Source organism: Stegostoma tigrinum, chromosome 6, assembly GCF_030684315.1.
Source record: "Stegostoma tigrinum isolate sSteTig4 chromosome 6, sSteTig4.hap1, whole genome shotgun sequence".
In the NCBI taxonomy this organism is placed as follows: domain Eukaryota; kingdom Metazoa; phylum Chordata; class Chondrichthyes; order Orectolobiformes; family Stegostomatidae; genus Stegostoma; species Stegostoma tigrinum.
In genome coordinates, this window is record NC_081359.1 from 92,068,692 (window position 1) to 92,091,743 (window position 23,052).

Here is a 23,052-nt window from a genome sequence, read left to right on the forward strand (position 1 = left end):
AATCACATGCAGATTATTTATTGCCTAGGAGGTTTCTGGTTGGAAGTGGACTGCTACACTTCAGCCATGGTGATGAATCTCCTTGGCAAGCCTTCTGAAACCTGATATAACTGCTTGTGAAAAGTGGAGATAGGGAAGGATCTCTTATTGTGATGAACTATCTCCTGGCTTGTTCCTGACACCTGTGCCTAGTGCTGTAAATATTACACTGTATTTTAGTAATCTATTGGAATAAATTTTGAGAAGTAAATGCATTTTCAACAATGGGTTCTATTAAGAAAAATGTAGCATGAACATTTCAAAATGTTCAAAACTAGAGGGCATAACCTTAAGGAGGGAAGAGAAAGATTTAAAAGGGACCTGAGGGTCATCTTTTCATACAGAGAGTGTTTCATATGTGGAATGAACTGCCAGAGGAAATGGTGGATGCAGGTGCAGTTACAACATTTAAAAGGCATTTGGACAAGTACTTGAATAGGAGATGCTTACAGGAATATGGGTCAAATGCAGGCAAATGGGGCTAGTTAACTTCAGGATACTTGGCATGGGTGAGTTGGACTGAAGGATCTGTTTCTGTGCTGTTCGACTCTATGACTCTATGAACGCTTGTGGGCACTGCCCTTCAGAGATATGATTTATAGGCATTGGGTCCCATCCAAATTTTTCTGGTAACAGAAGACTTCATCTGATCACCCACATTTGATTTCTCAGATACCTCTATACAATCAAGATCGTAGCTATGAGTCAAAATTTACACTTCAGAGTAGCTCAGTAGCTTAACAATCTGATCACTATTATCTTTAAATCAGGAAGACTGCTTCTGCCCACCTCCACAACACAGTTCACTTCAGCCTTCATTAAACTCTTGTTCACAAAACTAGTTCCTCTGGAATCACCTATTCAACATTTCCTTTACCTTCCAAACTTGTGATCTGTACCATCTAGAACAAAGACAGCAGATACATGGGAACAACACCACCTATAAGTGCCTCTTCAAACTACATGCTGTAGTGACTTTTAGAGATTAGATTAAATATTAGATTCCCTACAGTGTGGAAACAGGCCCTTCAGCCCAACAAGTCCACACCGCACCCAGACCCATTCCCCTATAACCCACACACCCCTGAACACTACGGGAAATTTAGCATGGCCGATCCACATAGCCTGCACATATTTGGACTGTGGGAGAAAACCGGAGCATCGGAGGAAACCCATGCAGACACAGGTAGAATGTGCAAATTCCACACAGACAGTTGCCCGCGGCTGGAACCGAACCTGGGTCCCTGGCACTGTGGCACTGCCGTGCTGTCCACTGTGCTGCCCATAGACCTTTCATACATTCATGTTGGCATTCTGATTAGCTCAATTTTCCAAACGGCCAGTAGGCCCCAAATAAGATTTTGGTGTAGAAACAAAGCACTGGAGAAACTCAGCAAGTCTGGCAGCATAGGTACTGACAGAAACAGTATTAATATGGAGTCTGACTCCTCCTTATAGCTGAAAAGGGCTGGAAAACTGCATTTTTTTAAACTGCTAAGGACAGAGGAATAAGTGGGATAAGTTGTAAGAATGTTCCGAGCCCGTTGCTGGCTAGGTTGCATTTATTGCCCATCCCTAATTACCCAGAGGGCAATTAAGAGTCAACCACATTGCTGTGGGTCTGGAGTCACATGTAGGCCACAGCAGATAAAGATGGCAATTTCCTTTCCTGAAGGACATCAGTGAGTACAGGATTACAAGATGCTAATGGTGGTGATATCTTGCCAGTTGTTCACTGTCACTGGTTCAAAATCCTGGCACCCTCTCCCTAACAGCATGGCAGATATAACTAAAGCGCTTGGACTGTAGTGATTCAAGAAGGAGGCTCACCAGTACCTTCTCAAGGGCATTCAGAAATGGGCAATAAATGCTGACTCAGCCATCAACGCCTACAATAAATGAATAAACATGCAATGATTACAACTATTCAACCTATTTTTCACTAAGTCCCATTCCCCCATTATCCCTCCCTGTGATTTGCACATGCTGCTTCAATACATTGAATATTTTCCTTATTTTTAATTGGTTCCATTGTATTGTCCCATTCTATATCTACAGTCATTTCTGCTATTCTTTAACGTTAAACAACCCTCAGTACCCTGACTGCCTTATTATCAGTCTCATTCATTTTGTCCAATATCTTCAGACAATATGCATTTATTCTCTAGAAATTCTCCCTAAATTTTTTTTAACCTTTCTATTTCACTCCACCTTTAAAAACCTCTTCATAACCCATATTTTCAACCAAGTTCAGAGTTACATTTATAGCACATCCATCATGGGTCAACAATAGCTTCTTCAGGAGATGGTAAGAACTGCCGATGCCGGAGAATCTGAGATAACACGGTGTGAAGCTGGATGAACACAGCAGGCCAAGCAGCATCAGCGGAGCAGGAAAGTTTGAAGTTTTGGGTCAAGATCCTTCTTCTGAAGGGTCTTGACTCTATAGTTTCTTTACTTTTATATTTGTTATTCTCCACCTCTGTCCCCACCCCATAAATCATCTTGGAATTTTTAATACAATAGATGCCTAGAATGGAATTCATCACTGCTTTTCATATAGAAAGCCATTTCCAAAATTATTGTTTTTGTCTAATGCTTGCCGTTTCTAAAGCATCTTAAAAACAAAAAAGAGGCTAAATAAAAGATGTCCCGTACATTGCAAAATAATTAAAACCAGGACACACAATTCTGGCAACTCAATGCTGCCCTCTGTGATTTTAAACTATGCACTCAGCATCGTTTACAGGATTTGTAAACAAGGTTAGATTTAATCTATCTAAATTTATAATTTTTTTATAGATGTTTCCAATTAAAGTGCTTGTTTATACTGTAAATGGCTACTCACCATGCTTTGTTTAAATTAATCTTTTTATCTCAGTTTATTGATTTATAATTGGATGCAATGAGATAACAATCCAGTGACTGCACATGGAGTGATTTTTCAGCCTTGAGGGGAATGCATCAATTTCTAAAACAGCTCAGTCAAGTGGTTGCTAACTGTGAAGCCAGCCATATCTGCCTTGACTACTAAGCTTCAGATTCTACTTGATATTCATCCCTAGTACGCACTTGCCTAGCCTGTCATGTGTTTGACTTCTGTGCTATCTGACATGCATATTCATGTGATATGTGCTGCCTGTAATGAACTGCTGCATCTCATGGTTTTTATGCCTTGTGCTGAGTCATGTCAAGTTACAATTTTTGATGAGTTTGACGTAGAGTCATGGAGATGTACAGCACGGAAACAGGCCTTTCGGTCCAACTCGTTCATGCTGACCAGATATCCTAGATAAACCTAATCTCATTTGACAGCATTTGGCCCATATCTCGCTAAACCATTCCTCATCATATACCCATCCAAACACCTTTTAAATGTTGTAGCTGTACCAGCCTTCACCACATTCTCTGGCAGCTCATTCCATACATGCAGCACCCTCTGCATGACAAAGTTATCCCTTAGGTCCCTTTTAAATCTTTTCCCTCTCACTTTAAACCATGCCCACTAATTTTGGATTTCCCCATCCCGGGCAAAAGACCCTGTTTATTTACCTTATCCATGCCCCTCATGATTTTATAAACCTCTATAAGGCCACCCCTTAGCCTCCATAGCTCCAGGGCAAATAACCCCAGCCTATTTAGCCTCTCCCTATAGTTTAAAACCTCCAACCCTGGCAACATTCTTGTGAATCTTTCCGGAACCTTTTCAAGTTTCACAATGTCTTTCCCATAGCAAGGAGACCAGAACAGTATTGGTTGTTTTTATCCGGCTCTCATTTTCTTTCCTGTCCTCTTCAGTCCTCTCCTCTATTAGAGAAACTCCACTTTTTTAAACTCTGTCCTCTAGTTCTAGATCTCCCCACAAGACAAACATCCTCTCAGTATCCATCCTGTCAAGATATTATGCATTTCAGTAAGACCACTTTTCATTCCTCTGAGCTACAATGGTTTTGGCCCAATCAGCTCACTTTTTCCGTAAGTCAAGCTCTTCATCCTGGCAATCAGTTGGTGAACGTTCTCTGAATTGCTTCTAATGCATGATACCCTTTCTTAAGTAAGGATACCAAAGCTGTACACAATACATTTGATGTGGTCTAACCCAGACAACTGTAGTTTAATCTATACAACTGTAGGAACATTTCCCTTTTATATACTAGATCCCCCTTGTAATAAATGCCAACATTTCATTTGTTTTAATCACATGATACAACTGTACACTTACCTTTATTGATTCAAGCATAAGGACACTCAGATCCCTCTATTCACAGAGGCCAGCAGTTTCTCTCAGTTTCCCTTGAGGAGGGTTTCAAGGCTAGATGAGAATTTCAGTGGTAAATGAAAAGGGCCCGATTTGCATGCTTTAACATCTCATTATTCGTTAATCTCACCTCAATTATATGAAGACTGCTATTCTCCTAAATATTGGTGAAAAATTAGATTGTGCCAATTCCTAACGTGAATGTCACAGTGACTTTGGTCCACCTCCCCCTCTCTCCCTATTTATTCCAGAACCCTCTCCCCATCCCCCTCGCTGATGAAGGGTCTCGGCCTGAAACGTCAGCCTTTGTGCTCCTGAGATGCTGCTTGGCCTGCTGTGTTCATCCAGCTTCACACTTTGTTATCTTGGATTCTCCAGCATCTGCAGTTCCCATTATCTCTGACACAGTGACTAACTGGCAACTGCAGCTTGGTAGTGTCTTTTCCGGTCCTTCCTGTTGATCATCATTCCCTGATGTCTCAGGGCATGCTCCCTGGACAGCAACCACCTCAACCCTTTTATCCATCAAAGTTGACATTGGCAAAACATCAGCATCACCACCTCTTCATAGCACATCTTGGATTAACCACACTTAACTTCTGCACTTTGGAACTCCCTGAAACGTTATGCTCCCGTGATGCCACACTGCATGCAGGGACACACACCATCTCATGCATTGATACAGGGTATTCAGCTTGCTTTTGTAGCACTTACTTTGCATGAATTGAGATTTGATTTGATTCAGTTTGATTTGATTTGATTTATTTGTTGTCACATGTACCGAAGCACGGTGAAAAGCTTTGTTTACGAGCAGTACAGGCAGATCATAGTAAGCGAGGACATACAGATCATAGGGTGAAAATAAAACTTAGAAACATACAGGTTACATTGCACAGGGCATGCACTAGGCAAGATCAACATCAGCAAGATCAACATTATTTGAAGTTAGAAAATCCATTCATCAATCTAATAATGGCCAGGAAGATGCTGTTCCTGAACCTACTAGTGCATGTGTTCAAGCTTCTCTATCTTCTGCCTGACGGAAGTGGTTGTAGGTGAGCATTACCAGCATGCAATGGGTCTTTGATGATGTCGGCAGCCTTTTTGTGGCAGTGAGCCTTTGTAAATGGAGTTCTTGGATGGAAGGTTGGCTTCCATGATGATCTGGGCTGTGCACACAACTTTCTGTAGTTTTGTATGGTCGCGGGCTGAGCAATTGCCGTTACCGGCCGTTGTGTAACCAGACAGTATGCTTTCAATGATGTATCTATAAAAGTTGATGAGAGTCCTTATGGGCATGCCAAATTTCCTGAGCTGCCTGAGGAAAAAGATGCGTTGTTGTGGCTTCTTGACTGTCATATCTGTATGAGAAGTCCAGGGACAGGTTGTCAGTTATCGTCGCTCCTCAGAACTTGACGCTGTCCATCCGCTTAACTCAGCTCCTTTCATGTAGATGGGGACATGTTCTCCTCCTTTCTTTCTGAAGTCAATGATCAGTTTTTTAAGTCCTGCCGATGTTGAGAGAGAGGTTCCTCTCACTGCACCACGTCACCAAGCCTTCTATCTCCTTTATGTATTCTGACTTGCTGTTGTCAGATATCCGTCCTACCACAGTGGCATCATCAGTGAACTTGTAGATGGCATATGTTTGGAATTTGGCAACACAGTTGTGGGTGTACAGGGAGTACAATAGGGGGCTGAGGATGCATCCTTGGGGGATTCCAGTGTTGAGTGTTGTCTATCTTCACTGGTTGCAGTCTGTGCATCAGAAAACTAAGGATCTGGTTGCAGAGGGTGGAACCAAGACTAAGGTCTCAGAGATTTGAGATCAGTCTGGAGGGAATAATGGCGGAGCTGTAGTCGATGAGCAGAAGTCTGATGTAGGTGTCCTTGTTGTCCAGGTGCATGCCTGTGTCTGGCCTTACATTTCAGTACAAAAAGCCAGGCAGTCATTCGTGTTTGCCAGCACAGAGCAGCCAAGGGGTTAGGCAGATTATAGTGTTCTACTGTGGTACATAATGTCACATCTACAACAGGTGCCGCAACCCCATGCTGCAAACACACTGCATGCCCATCAACAAAATATCTGAAAGTCTAAGAGTACAGTCCTTGGTCAAGCTAAGGGGTACTATGGTCAGTCAGGGCATGGCACCATGCTCAGTTAAGGGCATTGTTCAATCCCAGTCCAGGGGTTTGGCTATTGTCATTTAGGTGCTTGAAGTGGTCATAGCCCTCTCCTGTGAGCTTGAAAATTCTCTCCTGATAGTGGGCGAGAAGATGAATGCCAGCCACCTGTCCCCACCTGTCAGGCCAAAATCAGCCTGATTATGTGCCGTTTTTCTCTGTGATGAGACTAGTAGATTCAGTAAGGTAAGAGTGGCTGGCACAATTAGTGGTGATTCAGGAGCAGGAAAGTGGTGAGATATGTCGTGTGAATGAGTAGGAAGCATAGAGAACAAATAGACTTACTTGTTTGAGTGGAATTGGATGGTTGAGCATCATTGAGGGAAGATAGAGATCATAAGGTCAGAGACAGTTACAGGGCAGAAAGAGGCCCTTCAATCCATCGTGTCTATGTTAGTCAAAAACAACCACTTAACTATTCTGCAGGAACAGCAACTCATATTCTGCTTGGAAACCCTGCAGCCCAATGGTATCAATGTGGATTTCACAGGCTTCAAAAGCTCCCCTCCCCCAAATGCATCCCAAAATCAGCCCAGCTCGTCCCTGCTTCCCTAACCTGTTCTTCCTCTCACCTATCCCCTCCTCCCACCTCAAGCCGCACCCCCATTTCCTTCCCACTAACCTCATCCCGCCCCCTTGACCTGTCCATCCTCCCTGGACTGACCTATCACCTCCCAACCTCCCCACCTACACTCAGCTCTACAGGCTCCATCCCCGCCTCTTTAACTTGTCTGTCTCCTCGCCACCTATCTTCTCTATCCATCTTCAATCCACCTCCCCGTCTCTCCCTATTTATTTCAGAACCGTCTCCCCCTCCCCCATTTCTGATGAAGGGTCTTGGCCCGAAATGTCAACTTTTCTGCTCCTAAGATGCTGCTTGGCCTGCTGTGTTCACCTAGCTCTAGACTTTGTTGTCTCACTTAACTATTCGAACCCCATTTTCCACACTTGGCTCATAGACTTGTATGCCTTGCCATTGCAGGTGCACATCTAAATGCTTCTTAAATATTATGAAAGTTCCTGTCTCTGCATGTAATAATGAGAGTGTGATAGACCATGAACCTTTGTGGGAGGTGGGTGCAGTTGCAGAGTTACAGTAAGTGTGAGGTTGCAGAGATATTCTTGCAGAATATATAAGTTTGTTACCTTTCTTGAGTCAATGTTGCGTGTTCCTCAAGACTGTGGATACTGACCCAAGTGGCATCTTTGGCCAGGCTGGCAGCACCTAGTGCCATGATTTCATTTGGTAGCACTGAAGAAAGACACTGGTATCTTCTGCTGTACAATGCTGTAAACTGGGAGAGTGGAGTGTGTAGCGGGACCTGGGTATTCTTGTGTACCAGACACTGAAGGTAAACATGCAGGTGCAGCAGGCGGTAAAGAAGGCAAATGGTATGTTGGCCTTCATTGCAAGAGTTTTTGAGTACAGGAGCTGTTGTTGTTGTACAGAGACCACACCTGGAATATTGCATGTAGATTTGGTCTCCTTTTCTGAGGAAGGATGCTGTTGCTCTCAAGGGACTGCAGCGAAGGTTTACCAGGCTGATTCCGGGGATGGCAGGTCTAACATATGAGGAGAGATTGATTAGGTTGCGATTGTTTTTGCTAGAGTTCAGACAAACGAGGGGGCATCTCATAGAGACTTACAAAATTCTAACAGGACCGGACAGGGTAGATGCGGTAAAGATGTTCCCGAAGGTTGGTGTGTCCAGAACCAGGGGCCACAGTTTGAGGATTCAGGGTAGATGATTTAAGACGGAGATGAGGAGACATTTCTTCACCCAAACAGCGATAAGCCTGTGGAATTCATTACCACAGGAAATAGTTGATGCCAAACATTAAATGTATTCAAGAGGCAACTAGATATAGCACTTGGGGTGAATGGGATCCAAGGTTATGGGGAGAAAGCAGGATTAGGCCATTGAGTTGGACAATCAGCCATGATTGTGAAGAATGGCAGAGCAGGCTCGAAGGGCCGAATGACCTTCTCTTGCTCCTATCTCCTATGTTTCAATGTTTCTCCACCAAGATGTTTAGATCCCTGTCCACAAACTAGGGTGCCATCTATCCTTTGTGAACCATTCATCTCCTTTTGGTTTGTGATAGGACAATACACTGTGAAGGTTAGTTCCTTGCTTGCCACATTTATAATGGCGCACAGTTGGAATTTGAAATGGCACTCATAGCATGCATGTCAGAATGCCCTGGCAGTTCCATCTCTATTGACCATAAGATTGCGCAAGAGCAGCAGCATGTGGTGGGTTGCACAAGTAATAAAGTGAACAGCAGAGAATTGTGTGAGAAAAGTCACCAGTGCTCCTGGAAGGAAGCCCTCCATGAAATTCCCTGAAATTAACACTTAGCCAAAACATGGGAAAATTCTGCTGATTATCCTCTCTTTATGTCTAATTTTTGTGTCATTGGCAGATTTAGCTGCCAGACATTGGATTCTTCATCCATTCGTCTCTGTTCCTCAGTGTTATTTAGTCAAATTCCTGGAATTCCCCCCTTAATGGTATTGAGGGTCTACTCATAGCACAAGACTGTAGCAGTTCAAGAAGTCAGCTCACCACTGCCTTCTCAAGGGCAACTAGAGACAGGCAATAAATCTTGGCCAGCAGTCATGCCCGCACTTCACAAGTGAGTAAAAGAAAAATTCGTTGATATTAATTATAAATAGTTGAGGCCCCAACACCTGTGCTATCCCACTAGTAAAAGCTTGCTAACTTGAAAAAGAATCACTCAAACCTCCATCAATGTTAATATTATATTCCCATTTATTGAGCTCCTATTTTGTTTAGTAACCTATAGGTATTCCTTTATCCGCCTACTTGCTACTTCCTAAAAGAACTCTAATAAATTAGTGAAACATGATTTTGCTTCCACGAAATATTGTTGACTTTGCTTGATTGTATTATATGATTCTTCTCCTCTCTTCCTTACCCCTCCCATTGTCATGATAACCCTAAATGTTTATGTCAAAAGCTACTTTCAGGTTGCAACAGGTAGTATCAGTGACTTTCCATATTTTCAGTGCATCATGGAAGACAAGCTACAATAATTTTCCAATGGAGACAGCAAAGTAGACTGAGACCATCAGGCATTACCTACGTCCTAGAATTGCCCAGCGTTTAAGATGCCAGAGGTGACATCACCATTGCCTTGTGTATTACACATTACAAGCCTAGCATCTTTATCAATCAAAGAGTTCCAGTCCCTTAACATCAATCTGTTTTGTCATGTCAAGGAACACATCATGCAGAGCTGTGCCTAACAGGAGACGTAATTCAGTCATCGTGAAACTGTGCTTGTTCCCATCTTTACTTCACTCAGGCTGTCATGTTATTGAGAGATTATGGAGTATGGAGGCTATTTTGTCCAGACACAGTTTATGACCCATTTCAGAAATGAAAGAAGACCTGTCAAGCAGGCTAAAGTGAAAGCCAGACCCCTGTTAATATCCATTGACCATACCTTTTTATTTTTCTTTAGTTTTGATTGTGGACTAAAATGGAAAGGACTGTGGAAGGAGTTACTGCCCATTTAGCAACAAGGCACTGGAGTTTATCATGAGTTGTGTTTACACACTGAGGTGTGTGTGCATAGTGGGATATCTCCAGCAACACATTGCTGATGAGTTTGTGCAATAGTGATTAGTTGTGGGTGCTAAAAGTCATCAGCTTGACATCAAATCTCTGAATGGTTCCTGAACAGATTAACAACTTGGGTATTTACAACTGAGGGGCTGAAGTATTTGGGCCCAGAAGAGTCATAAGAAAACTAAACTCACTTCCCACTTTACAGAAAAAGCTGTCAGAGCCGTGGTGAAAAAGGTGATGGAAAGAAGCTCAGTCCTCTTCCAGGATGATTGCAGCAAGAGGCCACCCCATCAGACCCAGACAACTTGGCATAAATAGTAGCATGGGTCTGTGCTGTCTCCATTGTGAAAATGAATGGCCAGCAATTCTGCAAGAAGTTCTCCCGCACTCTGCAAGGATAAGTGGGACCATATTCTCCCTGCTATCTCACACTCACAGAGCCAACAATAACTTTGTAAGCACCTCACCTAGGATGATGGACTGCAGCGTCATATGCATCATATCCAGGTTCTGAGGAAGGATCAATTGACCTGAAATGTTAACTCTGACTTCTGTCCACAAATGCCGAGCTTTTCCAGCAATTTATATTCTTGTTTCTGATTCACGGCATTGGTAGTTCTTTTTTTCAGTTTTTTTACTTAATCATTCACTTGCACCCTCCAGTAACCCGGCGATTTTTTTTCCTTGTTGTATGATCTATTTACATTAGACACATCGGCACAATCTAATGATAATTTCACTGGCATGTTTCGTAGCTGTAACATTACCATTGATGTGTTTGCTTTATCCCCAGAGTCCATTACTCTGGAGGTTTCTGTGTCCTTGCTGGCCCTACATCATGGCTAATGTCTCCAAACTTACTTAAACAACTCATCGTAGGTCATGCTTACACTGCTGTTTAAACTTGTTCAAGCAGTAGGGGAGTCTGTAAATAGGCCAGCACTAGAAGGTGTGAACAAAGTGAGATTCAGTTTGACAGCAACAATCTGATTGGCTTCTAAATAGCTGAACAGCTTGTAGGTTTGAACAATACTGGATCACCAGGAGGGGAGATGGTGTGCCTTTCTCTCCAGTAAAATATTAAAAGCCTGAAAAAAACAGTTATTTTTCTACACCAGTTGCTGTAAGCTGTGGCTTTTAATCAACTGCTAAGAAATTTTGTAAATAATGGAGCAGTTGCCTATGCTTCCTGTGAATAAGTGAGAAAAGAACCTGGAGAAGAGAGAGATCAAAGAACATAAAGTTGTGGCAAGCAGGAAGACTACCTTAACAAACCGTCAGGAATCCTGAGAGGTTCTGGCATTAATGAATACTTTCATGTCAGACAAGATAGCACAAGCAGAGTGCCATAGTTTATGGGGTGTACTGGGGAGAATTGAATGAGAAGACACGCTAGAGCTCACATTTTCCATGAAACTCCCTGATATTGGTAATTTCTGGTAAAATTCAGCATATTAACTTTGTTTCTCTGTCCAGACACTGCCAGACCTGCTGATTATTTCCTCTATTTTCTGTTTCTAAACACCTTTATCAGGTTTGATTCTCATTAGTGGTGTCACATTTTCCCTCTGCCTCACCCAATACCATTTCTAAAAACAATAATGGTGTTGCTTTTGTCTTTGAATCATTTTGACAAACTTGAAGCATGAATATTATGTGTACCTAGAATAACACTGACAGGCACAAAGTGTGTGAGTCCCACTTGTGTGCTCCCATTTTCTGGCACAATTATATTTTGTGGCTGGTGAACCCTTATGCATGTGATCATTATTTCCTTCTATGCATAGTAAAACTAAGGTCACCATAGCTCCAGAGGACCACAGGGTTGTTCTCTAATTAGGCAGAGACGACTGTTGGTGAGTTTAACCTGAGGGTCACCATGCCTCAGGCAAGGAGAGAGGTTGAGAAGGTACGACCTTCATGATAACCTCAGCTGGGTTACCACACAGAGCATAATACAACATAAAATGTACTGATAATAATTGCAGTGAACCTTGTCATTAAAGAGTGTTGATCAAAACTTCTTGCAATATTTTCAGGATTATCTGAAGAATGGATATGACTATGAAATCTTGACATATTATGAGTTTTTAACCATATTTTATATTGATTAAATTAGATTTATTACTTTTGATTTACGCAGGGTCCAAATAACATTCCAGCAGACATTATATTTACTGTGAAAGAGAAACAGCATCAGTGGTTCTGTCGACAGGAAAATGATCTAATTTTCTGTGCTCCAATTTCCTTGGCAAAGGTAGGTATGATGTTCAGGCAGATTACAATGCCATTCCAGAGTCTGTGGTAGGACTGGGGAATGGAATGTATTTTTCTGTTGCAAATTTAACTTTACAGATGCTTCAATAAGTACTTCTCAGTCTCAGTAAATATATGTTAACAACATTATTCTGGAAATCACCTTTAATGAATGTAAGCTTCTTGGATATTCTGTAGGATAGATTTGTGTTGAGCCCCAAGACATGGCTGAAACTTTAAATAGTACGTTTTCATCAGGCGTCACTACTGAAAATAATGCTGAATTACTAATGCTACTATATATTGAAGGGAGATAGATATTTAGGAGAGAATGTAAAAAATGTCTAAAATATAATAAGTTTAAAAAGACACTGTCGGAACTAGGAAACTATAGGCCCATTAGTTTAATTTTAGTTATAGGTGAGGCTTTATCAGCTTAATCAAATGTTTTGAAGAGTTGACAAAGTTGCTTGCTGACAGAATTCTAGTAGGTTTTGTGATTTTGATTGTAAAAAATGCTTTTAGTTAATTGTACAGTAGTACAACAGTTATCTTATTCAATTAGTAATTCAAAGCCCTGAGTTAATATCCAAAGGACATGAGCACAAATATCACTATGACAGCATAAGAATTAAACTTCAGTTTTAAAAATCTAGAAATAAGATGTTTTGACTAGCAGTTAAAAAATATCTTGAATCTACCACATTATAAAAACCTGACTAGTTCACCAATGTCTGCCCTGGATGTGAGTCATACCTCATATTAATGTTTTTGTTAACATTAACATGCTAATTAACATGCTTAACTACCACAGAAATAGCTCGGAAAACCAGATGTATCAAACCCAGAAGAAGACTAACATCATTTTATAAGGACAACTCAATTCACCTTCTTCAACAATTATTTGGTTTCTCATAGACAGAAGACAGTTTTAATGGTAGGACAACTTCATGGGTGACAGTAACTGGTACAGTCCTACAGGAACCCATTTTAAGCCTAAAGCTTTTCACCATATTTATGATTGATTTCAATGAAGGAACTGGGAAGCAGTCCATAAGATTGATGGTGATGTGTGTAAATTATAATGTTTTGATCAAAAATTATGTAAATAATGCCATTTCAGATGGATCACAAGCTATTTTTCATTTCACTTATCGGGTGTGAGCACTGCTGGCTAGGCCAATGTCAATTGCCCATCTGTAATTGCTGTTGAGGCAGTGGTAGTGAACCATCTGCATCTGGGGCTTGTTAGGCCATTTCAGAGTGCAGTTAAAAGTCAACTCAATTTTTTTTATTAATTCATGAGATGTGGGCATTACTGGCTTAGCCAGTATTTATAACCCATCACTCATTGCCCACAGGGTTGTTAGAATGTCACCATATTGCTGTGGATCTTTAGTTACATGTAGGCCAGACCAGGTAAAGATGGCAGATTTCCTTCCTTAGAGGGCGTTAGTGAACTAGATAGGCTTTTATAACATTTGATAGCGGTTGCATGTTCACCATTAGGATAGCTTTTTATTCGAGATGTTACTAAATTCAAATTTCACCATGAGATTCAAATTCAAATGTCCGTAAAACTTTAGCCTGAAATTCTGGATCGCCTATCCTATAACACAACTTCTGTGTCACTACATCCACAAAAGTGGTGTGGGTCTGGAGTCACACGGAGGCCAGATAAGGTAAGGACTGCAGATTTCCTCCTCCAAAGGATATTCAGCGAACCAATGTATTTTGTTTTACAGAAATCCAGTAGTCTAATGACCATTGTTAATAAAGATAGCATTTTATTCCAGGCTTACTAATTAAATAAATTTTAAAATCCTCCAGGTTCACTGGTGGATTTGAACACTTTCCTCTGGCTTATCAGTTCAGTAACATCATCACAATGCTATCATCTCCCTTGTGCAGCAGTTCTTTGCTCAAGCTGTCACAGCCATTCCTGGGAAGAATCCTTAAATAAAGGCATTTATAAAATTTAAGTTTATATTAATATGCTAATATCCTCCTTTTCTACAAAATTGTTGAGGTTTAATGCCAGAAATAAACAAGTCAACTCATTATTCATTTGTGCATCCAAAATGAAGCCCACTGTCCTGCTTTATCTCCATAGCTTTGTAGCATCCTCTGCTTCAAATATTTATTTAATATTCATTTAAAAGATGTAAAAGTAATGATGTGTGTAAATTCTTATTTTGTTGAAACATGTTCAGTTGTAAGAAACCTTTAAGTAAGGATATTTTCCAAATATCTCTCTTCACTCTTCTAGATACAATTTAAAATCAATATCCATTCATGCTAATTCTACAATCTGCGATACATTCTTTCCCTAGACTTCTCCTCACCTATACCGGCATATTTAAATTGATAATGCCTTGTCACTGGCAGAGGTAATAATAGTTTCATATTTAACCTAGGAAAACATTCATAATTTTAAAAGCCTCTAACTAATCATCTCTTAGGTTTCCTTGCAGTACTGAAAGTATCCTCAACTACATTCAGAATACTTCAAATTTGAATAAAGACAGAATTTTTCCAAAATTTGTAATTCCTATTTTTTTCGCTAGTTACCTTTGACTTCACTTTCTTTCGTATGTAGCTACATTAACCATTTATAGTACAATCAAAAATATATGTCATTAAATAATGTAAATAGTTGGCAATGCAATAGAATAGGGAGATGTAAAAAATGATACTGGCAAGAAGTATTGAGCTGAAATTCATAATCAGTTCTGGAACAATGTTATACCGCGAGGCTCCTGAGAAAACAACCTTGGGGATAAAGTTTACTCAATGGATTACAAATTTTAACTTTGCTTTAAATGATTTAGTTTTGTACACAGAGTAGCCAAAATTATTTATTGCATTCTATTCTTGAACAATTTCAATGGCTCTCTATCTCCACCTCACTAATTATTTGGCAGTTGCTCTTTGAAAATGACATGAAGCATGATCACAAGCAAATGTAACATAAGTTTGGAGTTTATAGCAATTGGCATCCTCCCATTTACAAGATGTGATGGACCCTTACTGGTGGTGGCTGAGAAGGCCAATCCTTTAGAGGAAGGCTCCACTACATTGTATATGACACTGATGTTGCAGGGTTGTTGAATTTAGCGTTGATACTTATTGTCAACATGCAGTAGCCCCTAGTCATCATGATAGTGTGCAACAGCCCTCAGGTGGTATTGCTATTTCCCTCTTTCATCAGCTAATAACTCCCTGTTATAGTCAATCTTTAGGGCCTTCACACTTTTAAGCGTCCTTGAAGTAGAGCCTGGGTGGCTACCTCACCTTACTGAAGTTTCTTGGGTGTGCAATCATCTTCCATCCTGCAGATATGTCTCATCCACTGAAACCACAACTGCTAATCAGTATAAAAATACTTGGGAGTGCTCCAGGAGTCAAAACACTATTCTTTCTCCAGATCTCGTCCTGAGATTTCCTCGAGGACTACTTTCTGAGTTTTCAGTGGCTTTTTTTTGATTTTTGGAGACTATGTTTTCATTGTCACAAAGTCAATTATTAGATGATTCCATCACATAGTAACAAGACCTTGTGTAATTCTGTTGACAAACGAAGCATTCTGAAAAATAGAAGCAGAATGAGAATAATTCATCAATCTCCTCAGTCATAATCAACTCTTCATTAAAGCTCAAACACACTTGCAACTATCGTCCCCCAACACTCCTCTTGCTGCCTTTTTCTCTTTCCCACCCCTCTTGCAGCCCATTTGTCGCTGCCCCACTTCATTGCCTCCTTCTCCTTTTCCCTACACTGTCTTGCAGCCTCCCTCCCCTCTCCCACATTATACTTTTGGCCACCTTTTACGCCCAGCCATTTCTTGCAGCCTCTTTCCCTGCCCCATCCTTCATTGCAGCCTCCTTCTCCCCACATACACCTCTTGCAGCAACCTTCTCCCACCTTATACCCTTCTGCAGCTGCGTCTTGCCCCAACCCACATCCTCCCCTATCAGGAATTCCTATCCTGAATCCAATAGATAGAAGTCCAGGATCCAGGAAAATGCCCTTTTGACATTGTCAGAAAACTGTGCCATCAAAAGTCTTCCTATACCATCCAAAAGCAGCTAATATCCCCTCTTTTAGCCCAATTAACTCTCAGCCCAACATTCCTCAATCTCAGTTCCAGGACTTGCAGTCATGTCAACACCAAGCTTCATTAACTCCAGCTCAATCAGGGCTCTCTTGGTACAATTGTGGTGAATTGTACATTTGTATTCATTCTGGTGCATGTAGTTTTCACATTCCGGCTTCTAAATGAAAAGAGTCTTACTTTGTTTGCCGCATAGCCAAATTTTAGTTTTAGAAAGTATACATTGCCTAGCATCAGCACCCCTCTCAACATTTTCAGCCAGTATCCAAAATTAAGTATGTTTGGGTCGTAGCTGCTTGCAGGAGTTGCTGGAAGGTGCTAATTTATGATTATATGTGAATATAAATTCATGTTAAAGTTAGTTCTCATTCCTGCAGTTTTAATGGCAAAAAAAGTATAAATTTATAATAAAAAAGAAAAAGTGTGCTTGTGTCAAATGTCACATAGAAAATACAATTGAGAACTAGGCTGATGATGTAACTTAGGTCAAGAACTCAGCATGTGAGAACTGTAATCATGGGAAGAAATTAGATGTCCCACCGCTTCATGCCAGAGACCATATGTGCATCAATGTTGTCTTTCATGATTTACGGTAATATATTTTGTGCCCTTTCCATGATCATTTTTACCGCTTAAAGTAATAGATTATTAAATATTGAACGCATTGGTTCATTTTAACAAGACAAGAGGGGCATGTTCCTGGAGTACGGAACTATAAGGGAAGCAATTGTGACTATTTTATAGCAACCCTGGTGGATGCATTATATATGGGGAAGATCAGGCTCTGCCTGTCAAGTGTAACTGACAGAAACATTCCCCCAAAGATTTGTTTAGGGCACTTGGAGTCTGCCACCAAACAATGAAAATGTACTCCAACATGACTTATTCCCAGGATGTGAGGACAAAAACAAGTCTCCAGAGATTTAAAATGTCAAGAAGTATTACAGCAGTTGAAGAATACATTTTCTCAGTTTTTAGAGATTTTATGCAATCCACATATATGTTTTAATATTTAATTGTTATTTGAATTTTAGGCACTAACAGGTCACACCATTGAAATTGAGACACTTGATAACAGATTTCTCAGCATTCCAATCAATGATATTGTCCAGTAAGTGTTTGTTAGCTATTTTCATGTTATTTTGTTGTAAACAGAAATCCAACACTTTGCTGACTCCACAGCGAAATACTTATTTTCAGGTATGAAAATAGATTGTGTATCTTGGGAAAAATAACAGTTGGACATGATCTTGCATTCCCCCACATCTATAAACTCCTGGGATTGCTGTATCAGCAACGAGGACCAATAATTCTAGTCTTCTACTTCCCATCCCCTCCCCATTTTTCGCAGGAGAACTGAAAAAGTTGTCATGCCTTTTTGGCTCTGTTTTATCAGGTCACTTTCAGAGTTCTAAATCACAAATTAATTACTTAAAACATTGTAGTCACCCATGTGCTTTGTAAAGCAACTTTGGGTGAATTTTATGTTTTTTTGGCTACTGCCAGTTAGTTACATTGAGTTATTTGAAGGGCTTTTTACTGTGATGCCTAGTGAGATTTCTCACCACATCTTACCAACCATTCTTCATTAATGACTTACCCTGCCTTATTATGTCCCTCTCATCCAATTCTAGACCTTCGTTACAGTGTGCCATTTCAGAGCAACTCATCAGGCAGCAAATATCTGCTGTAAACCCAGCATCCCTGGTGCCCAGGCCATATTTTAAAGGCCAGGCACCTGGCAAGCACTGGCATTCTGAAGCTGACCTAATTGCTGATGCACATAGAGTGTGAAGATGTCGGAATAGGAAAGGCGTGCTATGGCTCTCCAATAGGAACGAGGAGGCCCTGGGGACAGTGTGTGCAGAGGAGGGATGTCCTCTTCCCAGAAGACTGGCAGACCCTGGCAGCCTGATCCGAGCTTGCCACCTGAATCAGTGCAGTCTCAGGGTGTGGAAGAATGGCCAGCAATGCTACAAGAAGGTCAAAGACCTTTTCTGCCATTCCAGGATAAGTGCTACACACTTCTCTTTGCTCCTTCACAGTCTATCTCTGCTACTGCACTGACCTCCGACCAAGCCGCATGCTCTACCACTTTCACCTTTGCTTGCAACACCTAACTTGTTCTCATTTTCCCCCAACTTTTCACATCTCCAATTCTATATGAACTCTGCGCTACCTACTTCCTTGGAACACCTTATCATTTTTCAACGATTGGCACCAGTGCTAACAGCTGTGACACCCACTTTTATCTCATTCAATTCCTCCCTTTAAGACCATAAGACATAGGAGTGGAAGTAAGGCCATTCGGCCCATCGAGTCCACTCTGCCATTCCCTGCACTCTCCCCGTAACCCTTGATTCCTTGTGAGATCAAGAATTTATCAATCTCTGCCTTGAAGACATGTAACGTCCCGCTCTCCACTGCACTCCGTGACAATGAATTCCACAGGCCCCCACTCTCTGGCTGAAGAAATGTCTCCTCATTTCCGTTTTAAATTTTTTCTTCCCCTATAGCAGTAGACAGCCCACACTGGGGCATAAAGGGTGGAGAGGTGCACAACATCTGACTTCTCAACCCGTATGAGAAGAGAATCCCGGCCCTCAAAGGAGATGACTCTCACTGCTTTTTGGGGTAATGTTGAGACAAGTCCCAAGTAAGTACCACTCTTCATTCCAGTGAAACTCTCATGTTAACCCTGCTGTCAGTGTCATTCATTGCGCACCACCAGGCGCAATGACTTCTCTCTGTTTTGTCTTGCAAGTACCAGGGATGTTTGCAATCTTGGTGGAGAAATAGCCTGCTGCAACAGAAGTCACTTGCTCAGCATCTGAGAGCCAGAATACTGTGGCCTCAGAGGAAGTGTTGAGAAGACTGCCTCCTACATCTCTCCACCAGCTCTAATACTGACACCTCTGGGGGAACATCAGGCATAGAAAATTTGGGAGCACAAGCTGGTGAGCACTTGACTGAGCAGGCCCACAGCTGGCCAAGGAAGAAACACCCCAAGCTGCTAATGTTTAGAGAGCTGCCAGACACCATGCACTGCTCAACCCCAGGCAGGAGAGAGCCCTGTTGTATCAGCAATTGGGGACTTCATCCACAAGCACAGAGCATGTCAGCACATGTCCACCTTCTTGAATCCCAGCTGTGACTATCCACTTGCCTCCCTTTCTGCTCTAAACAGCAATTCAGCCGGAGAAGCTGACAGCCTGTAAGCTATGGTTGAAGATTCTACTTGCTAAAAAGCAATGCAAGCACCAGATGCTGACAGCTGTAAATTAGGACTGAATTGCTTATATACTGAAAAGCAATGCAAGCCATAACGGTGTCACAGCCTCAAAATCAGTGCAGTGATTGAGCACTATGGAAGCAAACTAAGAGGCATCCTCTTTGAATGCATAAGATACATATGTGTCCATGCACACAAAATAATTTAGCAAAACCATGCAAGTCATAAATGTCTATGAGCTCTGAAGTCAAGTCCTGAAGGACTGAGATGAAGTGAGAGTTGTTCTGAAAACAGTCACGATGTTATGGTGAGGCCAGTGGTTTGTTAATGATCTGTTGCGTGGAGGAAGAGCAGAAGAGTATAGTGACCATGAAGCATACTAGGAAGTTGTAATGACAATGCAGTTGGATGAAGTTGCAGAGAAGCTGTAATGCCAGGTAACCACCCTGGCATTCATGCCTGGAATAAGCACATTCCTTCCTACCCAGGTAAAAACTACATAAACCAGGCTCACCTTTTAAAAATAAAGGATTGCCCACTTAAAACAGATATATGACATTTTTCCTCATAAAGGGTCACGAGTCTTTGGAATGCTCTTCCTCCAAAAACAGCGCAAGTAGAATCTTTGAATATTTTTAAGGCAGAGGTTGATGGATTCTAATTAGCAAGCGTGTGAAAGGATATTGGTGATAAACAGGAATGTGAAGTAATCAGGGCCAAGTGGCCTACTGCTCCTTAGTTCATATGTTTGAATCTGTTCTTCTCAAAGATGTTGGCTGTGAGATAAATATTTGAGACAACACCAAGGGCAGAAAAAATACAATTGCAAAAAATAGTTTGAGTTTCTGATTTTCAAAGAATGAGCAACAGAAATTCTACATCTAATACCTGAGCTGCTTCTTTTTCTGATCTACAAATACAAAATGTTAAAATTGAGTTAAAATTAAAATCAATATTTTAAAAATTGTTAATACATTGAAGTTTGTAAAACTAGACAGTAGTGTTGAGCCCACAATCAGATCAGCAATGAGCTTATTGAATGATGGTGCTGGTTCAAGGGGCCAAAAGGACTCCTCCTGTTCATAATTCCTATGATCATTGCATTGGTATGTTACTACACTACTGTTTGTGGATCCTTGATGTGCACTAATGTGGGTGAACAGATAGATTCCAGTTACTACAATCAAGTCTACTTCATTACCTGTAAAAGTGCTTTAGAACTTCCTGAGGTTGTGTTTAACTTACTGCATAAGTGCCTGTTGATTCTTCTTTCTCTTTTTATAAGCTAGGAAAAATGCCCTGATTCTTTATAATTCCTACTATTTTGTTTTTCCTAGTCCTAAATATACCAAAGTAGTCCCAGGAGAAGGAATGCCTTTATCCAAGGATCCATTACAAAAGGGAAATCTTGTGATCCAGTTTAACATTCACTTTCCAGAAAAGCTCACACCAGCAAAGAAGAAGTTGATTAATCAAGCATTGCAAGTATGAAGTCAATAATGGCAAAAAGGAAGTCAGTCAGTTATTAAAGGGTCAGGACCATACAACTATCTCTCTATACTCATGTATTGTGCGTTATTGTATCTGTGACATACTTAGATGGTGTGTTTATGAATGGGAATTATTGAAGGAAACTTTATTTGTTTTGTTATTGTGTGTAAAATTTCCTGTAAGGGTTGCTGAATTCTGGTGAGCACTAACTGTAAAAGTTGCACAATTATAGTGTGCCGATTCATGGTCTCCTGTCAAAGAACAACTTGTATAACAGTAAAAATATTTATTTGGAACTGAACATAAGAATTGTGAATTTAAAATGTTCATCTTTCTTTTCAAATCCTTAACTTTTCTTTCATAAGTGATGCCCTCAAATCCCACAACCTTCCAAGATATCTGTTCTCCTCTAATTCTGGCCTCTTGTAAATTCCTGATTTTAAGTTCTCAGGATCATTTTTAAAAATTCACTGGCATGATGTAGATGTTGCTGGCTGCACTATCATTTTATTTCCCATCCCGAGATGCCCTTGAGTGGGTGGTGGTGAGTTGCCTTCTTGAACCGCTGCAGTCCCTGTGCTGTAGGTAGACCCACAATACCAGTAGAAAGGGAGTTCAAAGATGGCAAACCAATGACATTGAAGGAACAGTGATATATTTCCAAATCAGGATGGTGAGTAGCTTTGAAGGGTACTTGCAGGTGGTGGTGTTCCTGTGTGTCTACTGCCCTCATCTTCCTGGATGGTAAGGCTTGAAGGTTTGGCAGGTGCTGTCTAGGAGCTTTGGCAAATTTCTGCAGTGTATCTTGTAAAGAGTGCACACTATTACTACTGAGCATTGGTGGTGGAGGGAGTGGATGTTCCTCTGACCTGCTTTTTTGGTCACTGCATTCATATGGCAAGATCAGTTCAGTTTTTAGTCAATGGTAACCCCAGGATGTTGATGTTGGGGGATTCAGTGAAGACAACACCATTGAGAGTCGTCGGGGGGTTGGGTAGGCAGATTCTCTCTTATAGGAGATGGTCATTGCTTGGTATTTGTGCAGTGCACATGTTACTCGCCACTTTTCAGCCCAAGCCTGGAAATTGCCCAGGTCTTACTGAATTTGGACTGCCTCACTATCTGAAGAGTTTCAAATGGTGCTGAACACAGCAACCATTGGCAAACATCCCTATGTGTGACTTTATGATGGAGGGATGGCCATTGCTGAAGCTACTAAACATGGCTTAGCCTAGGACACCATCCTGAGGAACTTCTGGAGAAATTTCCTGGAGCTGAGATGACTGACCTCCAACAATCAGAACATTCTTCCTATGTGCCAGGTATGACTCCAACCAACAGAGAGTTTTGCCACTGACCTGTTGACTCCACTTTTGCTGGGGCTCTTTGACGCCACACTCGGTCAAATTGTGATCATACTTTCAATTGTTTAGGCCACAATATTTATATTTTCAACTCACTTGCCTCCGTTAGGACATACTCTCCATAAAAACTACCTCTTTGACCAAGAGTTTGTTCATCTAACTTAAATCTCCTCTCATAGTTCAGTATTATACTTTGATTTGTAATGCTTTGTGAAGCCCCTTGCACCTTTGTATTATATGAAAAGTGCAATATAAATACAATTTTTTCTGAATGCTGTAAATCTAAATAAAGTGGCAAGTACTGAAAATGTACTTCTGGTCATCTAAAAGGAAAAGTTTTCAAATCACTACTGTAATTTCTGTTGCAATTTGGGGGAATTCTGGAAATAAGCCTTTTTAAAATAGTAATGCCCCAAGATTTTCCCAGTCACCTGCCTGAGAACCCCTGTAAATTTCCGGTATTCATCTATTTTTACTTTTGATTTGACTAACTCCATATCTTGAGAATAATTTTT

General features: G+C 41.0%; 1 protein-coding gene across 1 annotated transcript in view; it reads left to right on the forward strand.

Annotated features, from left to right (window-relative positions):
* Positions 1–22,778, forward strand: part of dnajb13 (DnaJ heat shock protein family (Hsp40) member B13) — a 52,240-nt gene extending 29,462 nt beyond the window's left edge. The window contains exons 6-8 of the mRNA XM_048532175.2: positions 12,224–12,337; positions 17,485–17,561; positions 21,020–22,778. Coding sequence (XP_048388132.1) covers positions 12,224–12,337; positions 17,485–17,561; positions 21,020–21,173 — 345 coding nt within the window. The 3' untranslated portion in view covers positions 21,174–22,778. The remainder of the gene's footprint in view (positions 1–12,223; positions 12,338–17,484; positions 17,562–21,019) is intronic.
* Positions 22,779–23,052: the final 274 nt, after the last annotated feature.